Source organism: Silene latifolia, chromosome 9 (assembly GCF_048544455.1).
Source record: "Silene latifolia isolate original U9 population chromosome 9, ASM4854445v1, whole genome shotgun sequence".
In the NCBI taxonomy this organism is placed as follows: Eukaryota; Viridiplantae; Streptophyta; class Magnoliopsida; order Caryophyllales; family Caryophyllaceae; genus Silene; species Silene latifolia.
In genome coordinates this window covers 97,428,830-97,443,614 of record NC_133534.1, presented here as the reverse complement: position 1 = coordinate 97,443,614, position 14,785 = coordinate 97,428,830, and the positions used below count along the sequence as shown (strand labels likewise).

Sequence of the window (14,785 nt, the reverse complement as noted above, 5' to 3'; positions counted from 1 at the left end):
TCAATTGTACGAATTGATATTGTCTTTAGTGACTTGAAAGTCACATAACACAATTATGAGTACTTTGTGCTACTAAAATTCACAGTTTGATCATTATTATGTGAACAAGTTGATCTTCTTAATTGGGCATTTTATTCAGCAAATTGATAATCAATTGCATTATACATTACTCCCCATAATCAATAATGCCCACTCATGAAATCTCATTTAACATGAGAAAATCGCATTATAAGGTGGTCAAGTGAATGATTGCAATCTATCTTGAATATAGTTTTTACCACTTTAGGGGGAGAAAGTAAGTGAAAATTTGGTAAAACAAAAGAAGTTTTACCATATTAAATTACACTTACAGTGTAATATATGAAGAATTACGATTCTTGACATTTCTAATATGATCATAAAAGTATATCCATATGAAACGGATACACATTTGCGCGCAATATTTAATTGCCAATTGGATTAGGACTTTATAAGTCCGTTTAACCATCGGCATATTTATGGTTATTAACGAGCTCATAAACCCGAAATTCATCCAAATCATGGATATTTAAAACAATACTGTACAGTTTGCATTATCGAGTCATCATCATCAAGTGCATATAGAGACTAATTATATCATCTTTGAATTAGTTTCTTATCGCATCACAGCATTCTTTCATGTCATATAATTTATAAATTAGTCACATATCATATGAATGTGCATTGTTATGATATGCCTTGCAAAGAAAAGTTCAAGTAATTTCAAACCAAAAAAGTGACAAGATCATTTGGAGTGAAGCTGCAAAATCATTATGAATGACTATGGTCAGATTATGATGTTTGAAGCGATAAGTGATTCGTGTTAAATTTAAGACATCTATAAAGTTGATCAAGTACGATGGCAGCTATTTCCAAGATCGAGAACTTTGTCACATCATGAGTTGCATTAATGTTTTACAAGTGATGTAACCATCAGGGGAAGTGTGCACGAATTGTACGCTTTTTCCTTATGTATGGTTTTGTCCCACTGGGTTTTCCATAGAAAGGTTTTAACGAGGCAGTTTATTTGTTTGCGTGTTAGAGGAATATTGTACTCTTTTTCCTTACTAGTGTTTTTTCCTCAGGGTTTTTCTACTAAGGTTTTAACGAGGGATGTTCTTCAGTAATGTACATCCAAGGGGGAGTGTTATGAAATACTAGTTAGTGTGGATGTCCATTGGCTTTATACCCATGATATATGTAATTAGGGTTCCGATTCACCCTTCTCTTATGTACTATATATACCCCATCAGTAATGAATAATGGGAACTCTCTTCCCTCTCTCAATCTATTTGTTTGTTTTCTCTCTACACTTTCTTCTCTAATTCTTATTTTATAACATTCCTTAAATTATTTCGATTTTTGTTTTACAATCGTTGAAGACGCGCCTTCTAAGCAACACTTGCATACGGGATCCCGAGTGGTGGCTGTTTTAGTAATATTTTACCGACTAAAGATTTGTGAGTCAATGCGGCTATTCCAATTAAAATACGATATTAAAGACTTAAGTAGATCAGTAGAAAGAACATAGAGAGAACGAAAATAAACAACTAGGACAAAAGAGAAACAAACGAAAAGAAAGAGAGATAAACGACACAAGCAAAATGGTGACGCGGGAAACCCAAAATGTGGGAAAAACCGCTGGGGAATTGTTGGAGCTTGTGTCCTCCACAGTTAGTGTGATAACGTATATAAATCTCTTATAGGTTCACAAGGGTATACTTAGTATTTTATCAGTTGATTAACGTTTACTTAATAACGGTTGGCTTGCTAGAAGTTTGACGTTATTATCATACTGATGGCGGTGATCAACTGGTCCCTAAAAGTCACACCTAAAGGATGTGTTTGAGAGATGTAATCGTATGGAAATATAATCACATTGATGCCTTATAAGACTAAATGGTTAGTCCATGTATTTGACTAAACAGTTAGTCAATGTGATGATGAGACGATTATTTAATTCAATTAAATAATACAAGCTGAGACGAATTAATTGTTAAATTCGTAAATTGAATATAAACTGTTATATTTAACTAATGTATATATTGTTAGGTTAAATGAATTAAGATTTTAATTCGCAATTAAATGTAAGCAGTTATATTTAATTAGCAAATTATAAATATGCGATATTTATAATTAAAGTATATATTACACGACATTGTCATAATAAATGATTGACAGACCGGTATTAATAAATCGACTACAAACTGTTGTGTGTGGACTTATTAATATATGTCGACGTAATTGACAATTAATATTATACATATTATATACAATTAGGCAACAGCCGAAAATAAGGAGATTTTCTCCTTATTTGGTTGTCGGGCCATTCGGTAAAACAAGAAAAAAAGGGAAGAAAAATATCTCCACTTTTTCCTTCTAATACACGATTTTAAGGGAGTGAGGGAGATCATTTTTCTAACCTAATTTTTGACCTAAAATTCTCTCATCAAAGAAACAAAAACCCTAAAAATACTAAAGCATTTTGGGGATCTCATTCTAGCAAATTGAGAGGCATTTCTCAAAGCATTTTGGGTGCAACGATTAGGAGAATATCGATTTCGATATTGTTCTTAGGCCATTTTGCTAGGACCAAAGGTTAATTCTAAATCTCTATTCTTTTGTTTATGCAATTCGTTTATGACTAGTAATTTCATATATCATAATTCGTTATAATCCGAATTTTTCTTGATGAAGTATACCGATATTTCCTACAAGTGGTATCAGAGCATAGGCCACGAAATTATTTTGTATGATTTTCATGAATAAATTTAAACAAAAAAACAAATTTGAATACAAATTTTATTTCGGCCGAATTAAAGAAATTTTCTGCCGAGTTGTTTTTTTTTCGGTTTTGATGTTTTTGTTACATTTGATTTATTCATATTGTTGTTTTAATTTGTTAAGATGATAATATGATAAATTTGCAGATGTTTTGATTTAATAAAAATTAAATTGAAATGTAAATGGAATTGTTTTGATTTATGATGATTATTTATTTTTGCTATATAGTTTTTGGCACACATGATGTTAAATTGTTGTTCAAGGATCATGATTCATTAATTTAAATGTTGTTGATTATGCCAATCTTGTTCTAATAGCAACTTTAAACAAATTTGTTCATCTAAATGTTTTTTTTCGATTAGAAAAGAAAAAAAAAGGGTGGTGTTTTCGTTATTAATTCAGCCGAGAGTTTTTTTTTTTTTAAAAAAAAAAATCAGTTCTTTTTTTCGTTTTTGGCTGAAAGCCGTAAAGAAAACAAAACTTTTTTTTTTCGTTTTTGGTAAAATGTTGTGGGCATTTAAAAAAAAATTCTGTTTTTGTTTTTTTATTATTTTTGGCCAATAATCTTTATACATTATTTATAATGTATGATTGTTTGTTGTGAAAAGGTTCACAAATTTTAGATACCCTAATTATTTTAGAGAGGTTTAAAATAATGTTGGATTAATTCATATTACAAGTTAATATGTATTAAGATTGAAATTATTGTGAGTAATTGAGGAATTGTCACATAATTTAATCATTTAAATAGGTGGTTTGAATAAATTACTCTACATAATTAAGGAATTATGTCCTGAATGATTAATTTATAGTTGATGCATTTTTATTTAGTTGAATGTTTTGTTGAATGGTTTATTTACGGATTTTTGCAATCGGTTGTAATTTGTAATACCTAGTGTGGCCTTAGTTAATTATGTTTTCGTAATGATGGAAACATAATTTTAATGTAATTTTGAGATCTCGTATCTCCTTTTGGTTTTCTTTTACATTATGGTTTTGAAATTAGAATATAAATAGGTTTATTATGTAATTTTTAATTGTAATTTTGAGAAGACTAAAGATGGAGATTGGATTGCTCACTCCCGCTACATGGACCAAGATGGAACATCAAGACAAGTTTCTCGGGTCCTAGGAAGGATTCCAAAGTTGTATTTATGTTCATTTTGGTAGATAGGCCACACTAAGACTTTGTTTTTGTTTTACGTTTTTCCATTCTTATTGCTTTTCTTCACATGATAGTTAGTGCATCATATTCCGCCTAAACCAAACCACCTACTACTTAAATGCATGAAAATTGACTCATATAGTTTGGATGTTAGTTTTCATAGACATACAGATGTCACTCTATTTTAAGCCATCATCTTAGTTTATTCATTCACGCATGCTAGATATTAGTTCACTTAAAATGAATTAAAATAAAGTTGATGGGATCTTCCTCTAAAAAACTGAAATTGAGACTAGTCTTTATAGGCCAAACAGCTATGAATCCCTTCTTCGTCGGTAGGCATATATGACCTTACTCTCAATATGACCCCTTCTACGTTGGGTAAGTAGTTTGTGTTGACTTAGTTTACCTCAACATTATAATCCGAAGAGTTTCTCGAGATTGTGATGGACTATAGATAGAATTTACAGAAATTTATCAACCAAGAATTCTAAAAGTAGAATTAGCCAAAAGGTTGGCTTATCAATTTACAGATAATTGAGTCTTGGGATCATTTATATAATTCTTGAGGAAGGTCAATTGTATAAATGCTTGAGTCTTCGCGTTATTACAGTATTGCATTAGACTTAAATCATAACGATGAGTATGCTTATTATATTTTTATTCTTCTTTACGCAGTGTAGAATTCGTTTACATTGATAATACTGTTACAACAAATGGCTGGAAATAACGAAATCCCTATGCCAAGTGCCACACTTGGACGCGAGTCCTGGCTAAAAGCTTTCATGGACCACATGAATCAGTTCACACGACTGAAGAATGACGGGTTTAACTTTGCGGACTGGCAGACATCATTACAGAATGTTGTCATTGCTGACGGTAAGCTCAAGTACTTAACTGAGCTAATACCGCCAAACCCAGGCCCCAATGCAAGAGCTAACGAGTCAATTGCTTATAGTGACTTCGTTATGGAAGCGGGTGCGATAAAGAACGTACTCAGTTTTGCAATGGAAAGCAATTTGCAAAGACGCTTCATTGCCAAGGTGCAAACAAGATTTTTACCACGCTCACTAATGAGTTCTCAAAAGCACCGAGAATCGTTACTTATGAGCATACCTGTCGCTTCTTTGATGCGAAACTCCAGAAGGGCCAACCGGTTAGCCCACACATTCTTAACATGATTGAGAATGTTGAGAAACTGGAGGCACTTAATTGCAAAATCAGTGAGAGCATAGTCATTGACCGTATGCTTCATTCACTTCATGATGGTTTTGCCCTCTTTAGGGCAAATTACTACATGAATGACATGAAGAAAAGTCCTCATGAGCTACACTCACTTCTCGTACAGACCGAGAAGGATATGAAATTGAGTGGGAGCATGAAGCAAGATGTTCTCATGATTTCCAGCAAGAATAAGGGTAAGGGCAAAGCTCACGGCGACCTAACTGTAGGAAAGCCAAAGTTTAAAAAGTCAGGAAACGGTAAGAGTGGGCCTGGTGAGACTAGTGGCACACAAGGCAAGGCAAAGAGCAAAGACGGTAACGTTGAATGCCACCATTGTCACAAGACTGGACATTGGAGGAGGAACTGTCCCATGTACCGTGAGGACATAAAAGCAGGCCGCGTCACTCCTGTTAGTATGTCATCTTATATTCATATGATTGAGATTAACCATGCAAGTTTCGGAACTTGGGTACTTCATACTGGTTGTGGTTCTTATCTGTGTAATCATTTGCAGGGCCTAAAAAACATCACACCTCTCGCAAAGGGTGATGTGGACCTGCGAGTCGGGAATGGAGCACGAGTTGCTGCAGTCTCAAAGGAAACATACGTAATCCAGCTCCCTAGTGGGTCTGAGTTATATTTATATAACTGTTACTATGTACCCAGTTTATCTAAGAACATTATTTTAGTTTCCGTACTTGATAAAGACGGTTTTTCATTTTCAATAAAGGACAATAGCTGTATTTTCTCTTTTAATGAAATGGTTTATGGCAAAGCAGTTTCCATGAATGGAATTTATATCTTAGATCAAACCACAGAGATATTACATGTGAATAATAAGAAATTAAATGTTGGTGGCAAAGATCAAACTTATCTATGGCATTGTCGAATGGGACACATAAATGAAAAACGTGTAAAGAAACTCATTGAGAATAGGACTATTCCCACATTTGATTTTTCTACATTTTGCACGTGTGAATCATGTCTTATCGGAAAAATGACTCGAATTTCCTTCAAAGATGTTGGAATGTGCGCTAGTGACCTATTAGGACTCATACATACTGATGTATGTGGACCTATGTCAATTACCGCAAGAGATGGCTATAGATATTTCATCACTTTCACGGACGATTTGAGTAAATACGGATATGTTTGCTTAATGAAGCATAAAAGTGAGTCCTTTGAAAAATTCAAGGAATACCAGAATAAGGTTGAGAACCAACTGGGAAGAAAGGTTAAAGCACTCCGTTCAGATCGGGGTGGCGAATATCTTTCAAATGAGTTTGATCAACACCTTAAAGACTGTGGAATAGTTTTACAGTTAACTCCACCTGGAACACCTCAATTAAATGGTGTGTCCGAACGGAGATATCGAACATTACTTGATATGGTTCGATCCATGATGAGTCACACGGTAGTACCTGATTCATTATGGGGTTTTTCTCTTTTGTCAGCTGCTCTTATACTTAACCGAAGTCCGTCTAAAGCTATCGACAAGACTCCATATGAAATCTGGAAGGGAAAGGTCCCTAACTTGTCCTTTATTCGGGTTTGGGGCTGCGAGGCTTATGTCAAGTGGAGACACGAGGATAAGCTCGGCCCGCGATCGGTCAAGACATACTTTATTGGTTATCCAAAAGAAATGTTTGGTCATTACTTTTATTCGCCTATCGAACATCGAGTTTTTGTTGCGGCTAGTGCGAAGTTCCTAGAGAAAGAATTTATCGAGAACAAGTCAAGTAATAGAACCTTTGAGCTGTCGGAGATTCAAGAACCAACAACCGAGTAACAGATGGAGGAAGTTGTTCTTTCAACTGATGATACGGTTAATATTCCTCAGGAACCTAGGAGGTCGGATAGAGTCTCTAATCCTCCTGACAGATACATTGGTATGATCGAGGAGAATGACGTTTTGCTCCTAGAGAGTAATGAACCCGCTACCTATAAAGGTGTCATGACCTGTTCCGACTCTAAGCTATGGCTTGAAGCCATGCAATCCGAGATGGACTCCATGTATGAGAATGACGTATGGGATCTTGTTGATTTACCTAATAAGGTAAGACGTCTTCAGTGGAAATGGCTTTACAAAATAAAGCATTCTGTGGACGGGCAACCAGATACCTATAAGGCACGACTAGTGGCAAAAGGTTTCACTCAAGTGCACGGATTGCATTATGATGAAATTTTTGCATCCGTAGTTATGATACGTTCCATTCGGATAATCTTAGTGATTGCCGCTTTTCATGACTATGAAATTTGGCAAATGGATGTGAAAACCGCCTTCTTAAACGGTTATTTGGAGGAGGAATTGTACATGGTACAACCCGAAGGTTTTATAGATCCTGAAAATCCTAAGAAAGTGTGCAAGCTTAAGCGTTCCATTTATGGAGTTAAGAAAGCTTCTCGGAGTTGGAATCATCGTTTCGACTAGGTGATAAAAGAGTATGGTTTCACTCGATCAGTCGAGGAACCATGCTTATATATCAAGTCGAGTGGGAGCAAGATTGTTTTCTTGATATTGTATGTCGATGACATACTCTTGATTGGGAATGACATTCCTGTCTTATCTTCGGTAAAAGGATTGTTGAAGAACCATTTCCAGATGAAAGATCTGGGTGAGGCACAACGCATATTGGGAATCTGTATCTATCGAGATAGATCACGACGGATGTTATCACTGAGTCAGGAGTCTTATTTGCATAAGATTCTTGAAAGGTTCAGCATGACCAACTCCAAGAAGGGGAACCTTCCAATGACTTCTGGGATGCATTTGAGCAAGTCTCAGTCACCCACGACGCCTGAAGGGGTTGAACGCATGAGTCGTGTTCCTTATGCATCAGCCATAGGATCAATCATGTATGTCATGATATGCACACGTCCAGACGTGGCATATGCATTGAGTATGATGAGTCGGTACCAAAAGAATCCAGGTGAAACACACTGGATAGCTGTTAAAATCATCATTAAGTACCTACGGAGGACTAAGGATTGGGTATTGACTTATGAAGGAGATACTAAGCTATGTGCAATCGGTTACGCAGATGCTAGCTTCCAAACAGACCGAGATGATTCGAAATCTCAGTCTGGATTCGTCTTTACTCTTACTGATGCCGCGGCAGCTGGAAGAGTTCCAAACAGGGATGTTGTAGCAGATTCTACTTCTGAATCTGAGTACTATGCCGCTTCAGAAGCAGCAAAGGAAGCTATTTGGATGCGTCAATTCTTACAAGGACTAACCATAGTTCCTAGTTCGAATGACCTAATCACTATCTATTGTGACAATAGACGTGCCATCTTCCAGGCTAAGGAGCCTAAGTCTAGCAACAAGTCTAGACATGTACATCGAAAGGCTCACCTGATCCGTGATTACGTGGAGCAAAAGTAGATAGTGATTGACAAGATTGCTATGGATGACAACATCGCGGACCCTCTCACTAAACCATTGAAATATGATAAGCATGAAGGGCACGTTATTTCCATGGGAATTAAACGTGTTCCTGAGTTGTACTAGTTGAATATAGATTCGATACATTATCTTTTTCATATGCTATTTATAACTTCATCGTTTTATTTCATATTTTGTTTTTCATATGGATTGTACGATAACATTGAACGCCACAAAGTGAACTGAATTACATTATATTTGTTTTGGTCCATAATCGCCTACATGAGCTGATAACTCTGGCTATTATATTGTGAAGTTGATTGATGGTGGGTTCAACGAGCCATAAGTCAAACGGTTGGCTGATCGATCACAGATGTGAGTTATAACGATACCTCGTAGGACAAATTGTGACAACTTAATGGAGTCCTAAATGTTTAAAAACATTCGGTGCCTGGTCGTGGATTGGATGTCCATTGTGTTCCTAGAGTCGATTCTTTTGACTATCGACTGTCTCTTGAGATTAAGGCAGGTTTTGGGTGACTTTGGTTTCTTTCTCATGGTCGACCGTAACAGGAGGCTAAGCAGATTTTCACTGGGTCATTTCATACTGTGCTTTTATCTGCAGGATTCGAGTTGAAGAAAATATCCAACCTTTATCAGGTTTAGTTATTTCTCAGGGCCACTCGAGGATTTGTAACTGAAATGCATGGCCATGCTCGAATGATTATTTGTTTATCAGTTAAGTTACTCTCTAGTCGGGAAAACCACTCTTGATATTGATCACTTGTAAAATACGACCTTTGTGAATACGGATTTTGCAAATTGTTTTACATTGAGTGGGAGAAATTTTAGGATATGAGAATCGGTTATCGCACATACACTTGTGAGGACAAGTGGGAGTTTGTTGGAGCTTGTGTCCTCCACAGTTAGTGTGATAACGTATATAAATCTCTTATAGGTTCACAAGGGTATACTTAGTATTTTATCAGTTGATTAATGTTTACTTAATAACGGTTGGCTTGCTAGAAGTTTGACGTTATTATCATACTGATGACGGTGATCAACTGGTCCCTAAAAGTCACACCTAAAGGATGTGTTTGAGAGATGTGATTTTATGGAAATATAATCACATTGATGCCTTATATGACTAAAAGGTTAGTTCATGTATTTGACTAAACAGTTAGTCAATGTGATGATGAGACGATTATTTAATTCAATTAAATAATACCAGTAAAGACGAATTAATTGTTAAATTCGTAAATTGAATATAAACTTTTATATTTAACTAATGTATATAATGTTAGCTTAAACGAATTAAGATGTTAATTCGCAATTAAACGTAAGCAGTTATGTTTAATTAGCAAATTATAAATATGCGATATTTATAATTAAAGTATATATTACACGACATTGTCATAATAAATGATTGACAGACCGTTATTAATAAATCGACTACAAACTGTTGTGTGTGGACTTATTAATATATGTCGACGTAATTGACAATTAATATTATACATATTATATACAATTAGGCAACAACCGAAAATAAGGAGATTTTCTCCTTATTTGGTTGTTGGGCCATTCGGTAAAACAAGAAAAAAAGGGAAGAAAAATATCTCTTCTTTTTCCTCCTAATACACGGTTTTAAGGGAGTGAGGGAGATCATTTTTCTAACCTAATTTTTGACCTAAAATTCTCTCACCAAAGAAACAAAAACCCTAAAAATAATAAAGCGTTTTGGGGATCTCATTCTAGCAAATTGAGAGGCATTTCTCAAAGCATTTTGGGTGCAACGATTAGGAGAATATCGATTTCGATATTGTTCTTAGGCCATTTTGCTAGGACCAACGGTTAATTCTAAATCTCTTTTCTTTTGTTTATGCAATTCGTTTACGACTAGTAGTTTCATATATCATAATTCGTTATAATCCGAATTTTTCTTGATGAAGTATACCGATATGTCCTACAGGAATGGTATCCCGCCAATGATCCACTAGTAGTAATAGTATTCGAGGGTGAACCTAGCTGGAACGATCAGGAGGTACGCTGTGATCTCCAAATAACTAAGTACAAATGATATGAACGATGTATAAAATTCTAAGTGTGTTAATGATGTTGATTGTTGCAGATAATGAGTGATATTTCTTCGAGTGGAGTGAATGAGGGATGAAGAATGCCTTGAATCTGATGTTTGTTGCTCTTTTATAGCCGTTCTTGGGGTGGTTGCACGTGCTCCTATATTTGCTCAACCATATGCTCCACTTTCTATGAAATAGGAAGTGGTTGCTGACTTTGTCAAAGCTCATGCTGATCTCTGTAATGTTTCTGCTGACCATTTCAACGTTCCTGCTGACCATTTCAATGTTCCTGTTGACCATTTCAATGTTCGTGCTGGCTGTTTGTTACTTCTTTCAAACGTGGCCTTTGTATCACTTGAATGTCTAGGTTCATCCCCCATTGTTCTTCCTTGCGTCTAGTAGCCTGCTACCTTGTTATTGGTCCGTATGCCTTTAATTTATCCAATCGCGAGTTGCCATGTCATGATGAGAATGAGAGGGTATTTTTACCCATACAATTACCCCCAAGCAACTGCCAGGTTCTGTTCTTGCTTGATGGATGCTGGGAGTTGCTTCCCTCCTGGACGCTGCATGTAGTGGTGATCTCGTAGCGTTAGAGGTCTAATCTGGGTGTCTGTTGTTTTTCTTTTATCTTAATGTTCTTACTAGTATACTACTGCAGGTTTGAAGTAGCCAGTTCCCTCAAGAGATCACAGCGTGATTAGCCGTTTATTTGTTCTCCCTGTTACAACTCGTTCTTACCCTGGTGTACGTTCTTCCCCTGTTGGTGCAACTTCCTCTGAGCCTCTTAACATTAGTGAAGGAGAGAAAGAAGAGGAAGAAGAGGAAGAGGGAGAAGAAGAAGAGGAAGTTGGTACCTCCACCAGTCAGCAAGAACCCCCAGCTCTCGAATTCCAGATGTCGTCTGGTAGGGCTTTGTTTTTTATGGGTTTTCGTTCTAGCTATATGTTCATTTGCATTTATGTTCCAACTGTGTTCTTGTACTAGGGAATACTCCAGTTTCCTCTCTCTCCCTGCTGGGGAGAAAGAGGAAGCAAGTTAATTCTGCCTCCTCCGGTCCTTCTCCCAGGAAGAGGCCATCGCTCCCTGCTGAAAAGGAGTCGGTTAGCACGCATGTCTCTATTGAGGTTGCTCCACTGGCTGCATTGGCTCCTAGGCCACCCATGCCCAATACTTTTACTGTAATCCGCCTTCCCAAGGGGTATGGCTCTAGTGGGGTGTCCCTCTGGCCTCAAATGGATCAACTCCTACTCCCTGCTGTTGGTCATTCCCTGGGAAATACCCCTCTTCCTGCTGTACTAGATGAGGCTCCTGGACGCGCCCTGCAGGTGATCCATTCTGTTCATGCTGCTGACTGTTCCTCTTGCTGGTTTTGCAGGACGGCATGTTCTTGCACAGGGAGGTTGCCAGATTGATGAGGGAGGTGAACAACCTCAACGTCAACCTGGGGAAGGGGGAGGCAGATCTCGCGCTGGCTAGGAGGGTGAAGGTGGCGACCCAAAAGAAGCTAGCTGAGGAGAGGGCGGCTGCCCAGAAATAGCTGGATGCTGAGAGGAGGGCGACAGAGAGGCGTATGGAAGTGGCTCACAAGGAGGTGGAGCTGCTGAAGCAACTGCTCTTGGACTTTACATTGGTTTCCTCCTGGGAAACAAAGATCAAATGCATCAAGGAGTTTGAGGCAGGTGAACACTCCAACTAGGACCTTGTTGAGAAGGAACGGCTATTTCATGCTGCATATCCAGTCAAGCCGGACTTCAGCCTCATCAACGACCTATTGGGTGGTGATGATGGAGATACCAGTGTTAGGACTAAACAACTAGCTGTTGCGTCGGTCGAGGAGGTCAGAGAGGAAGCCCTCGTTGCCCGGGGGAAGGTCCATCTAGAGGAGAGGCTGCTGTGGATCCCAACATCCCTGTAGATATTCCTGCTGGTGCCGCCCCGGATTCTGCTGCTACTGTCTAATTTAGGCATTTTAATTTTTTATCTTGATGTTTTGTTGGGCACCCTGTGTGGTGGCCCATTGTAATCCAACTCTTGGTGCCTGATAGTTTTGGGCACCTTTTAGTACTTTTGCTTTTGCCTCGTAGGAGGGGCAAAAATACTTTGCTTTTCAAGTTTCCCCTACTTAGGGGTGTTTATGAAATTTTCGTTTTGTTCCTTCTGTTGTTTTGCTAACAATTATTTTATTCTTTCTGTTTGTGTGCCGGCTTCGTACTTGTTGAGGTGTCTGTGGTGGTTTAGGGAGCTTTCTGTCCATCAGGATGCTCGAATCCCTCTGTTTTGACCACGCGCACATTGGGTACTTCCTGCAAGAAGAACATTCTGCTAGTTCTTGTTCATCAGTTAGCCTACTAGGATATTGCCTTAATATTAAACCTACCATATCCACATTCAATCCAAAAACAATGATAAACTTAATTGGAAGCAATTTCATAAATCCAAAATAGTTTAGGGAGCACAAAGTGTGTTCCTCCAGAATTTTTACAACAAGTTAAAGGAAAGAGAGTTTCATTTTGGCCTTTTTAAATACTAAGTACGCTGCTTCCACATTTTGCTCCTTGTGACACTTGTGAAGTTGACACCAAGGGAAAATAAGAAAAAGGGTTTTGACTCAAAGGATTTGAAAGATACGTTGTAAGTTGTCATTTCCTTAGTAGTACCTGCTGAATTCAGGAGACTTAGCACGTGCGTACTGAGGGAAAGACCTTGCCTGGTGACTTAGTTGTTCCTGCTGTCAAAAGAGATGCTACTGTTAGACCAATGCAGGTGGTACAGTCAGGCGGTACGGAGCAAAATGATTGGTTCTTTGCGTATGTACCTTATGAGAGAGTGAGATGCGGCTCCAGCAAGTGGGTTCTGGGTTGTTCCCCTTCAAGCGATAGCTGCTTAATCAAAGACACTTTTAGCAAGTTAGTTCATGTTCCAAGGTTTCTGGAGTACTGAATGCTTGGATTCAAGGGTCCTGGGATGTACCTGCTGGAGGTAGAACTTCTGGGTCCTGCACCTGGAACCTCAGACATAATACTTTTTAAGGTGAATGATGTTCCAGGATCTAGGGACAGCTTCCTCATCCATAGTCTCCAACTTGTATGCCCCATTACCCACGATGCCTTCTATGCGGTAGGGACCTTCCCAGTTATAGGCGAATTTACCTGCACTCTGATTATTGGTGTTTGGGAATACCTTCCCGAGTACCAGGTCCCCTACTTGCAGCGTTCTCAGCCTTACGTTTTTGTTGTAACTCTTGGCTGCTGTCTGCTTGTAGGCTGTCATCCTGATTTGGGCGCTGGTTCTTGGCTCATCAATGGTATTCAGGCTGCTGGCCATTTCTACCTGGTTCCTCTCTTCGGTGGCATTGGCATATCGATGCGTCGGTATTTGTACCTCAGAGGGAATAACTGCCTCGGCCCCATATACCAGACTGAATGGTGTTTGACCTGTTGCCACTTTTGGGTGGTTCTATCAGACCATAGCACGAAGGGGAGCTCATCGGCCCAGTTGGCTCCTATATGCTCCAGCCTTCTTTTCAGGTTGTTCATGACTATCTTATAGCTGGATTCTGCTTGACCGTTGGACTGTGGATTCCTAGGAGTGGATTTAAACAGCTTGATGTTCCACTTGGCATAGTAGCCTTCCGTTCTGTTGGATATGAATTGTGACTCGTTGTCACATATGATTTTGGAAGGGATGTCATATCTGCTGACTATGTTCCTCTTGATGAAAGATATCACATGCTTCTCCAGGATCTGAGGGAAAGCTTCTGCCTCTATCCATTTAGGGAAGTAGTTCATCATTGCCAGCATGTACGTCCTGTTTCCAGATGCACGGGGTAATGGTCCCTCAATGTCCATTCCCCATTTCATAAAAGGCCAAGGCGAGATGATCAGATGCATATGTTCTGCTGGCTGGTGGCTGACAGGAGCGTGCCTTTGGCATTCTTCGCATTTCTTAACATAGGCTATGGCGTCCTTCCTCTTGGTAGGCCAGAAGTAACCATGTCTTAGTGTCTTGTTGGACAGGCTCATACCCCCTGTGTGATTTCCACAATCACCACTGTGGATATCACACATTACTGTTTGTGCCTCCTGTATGATTAGGCACCTCAGATAGGGTCCTGCCAAGGACTTCCTA

General features: G+C 38.4%; 1 protein-coding gene across 1 annotated transcript; it reads right to left on the bottom strand.

The window, feature by feature from the left end:
* Window positions 1–13,983: 13,983 nt before the first annotated feature.
* On the bottom strand, window positions 13,984–14,505 carry LOC141601380 (uncharacterized). Its single transcript, XM_074421655.1, has one exon. The coding sequence runs from the start codon at window positions 14,503–14,505 to the stop codon at window positions 13,984–13,986; it is 522 nt and encodes a 173-aa protein (XP_074277756.1).
* Between the last annotated feature and the right edge of the window lie 280 nt (window positions 14,506–14,785).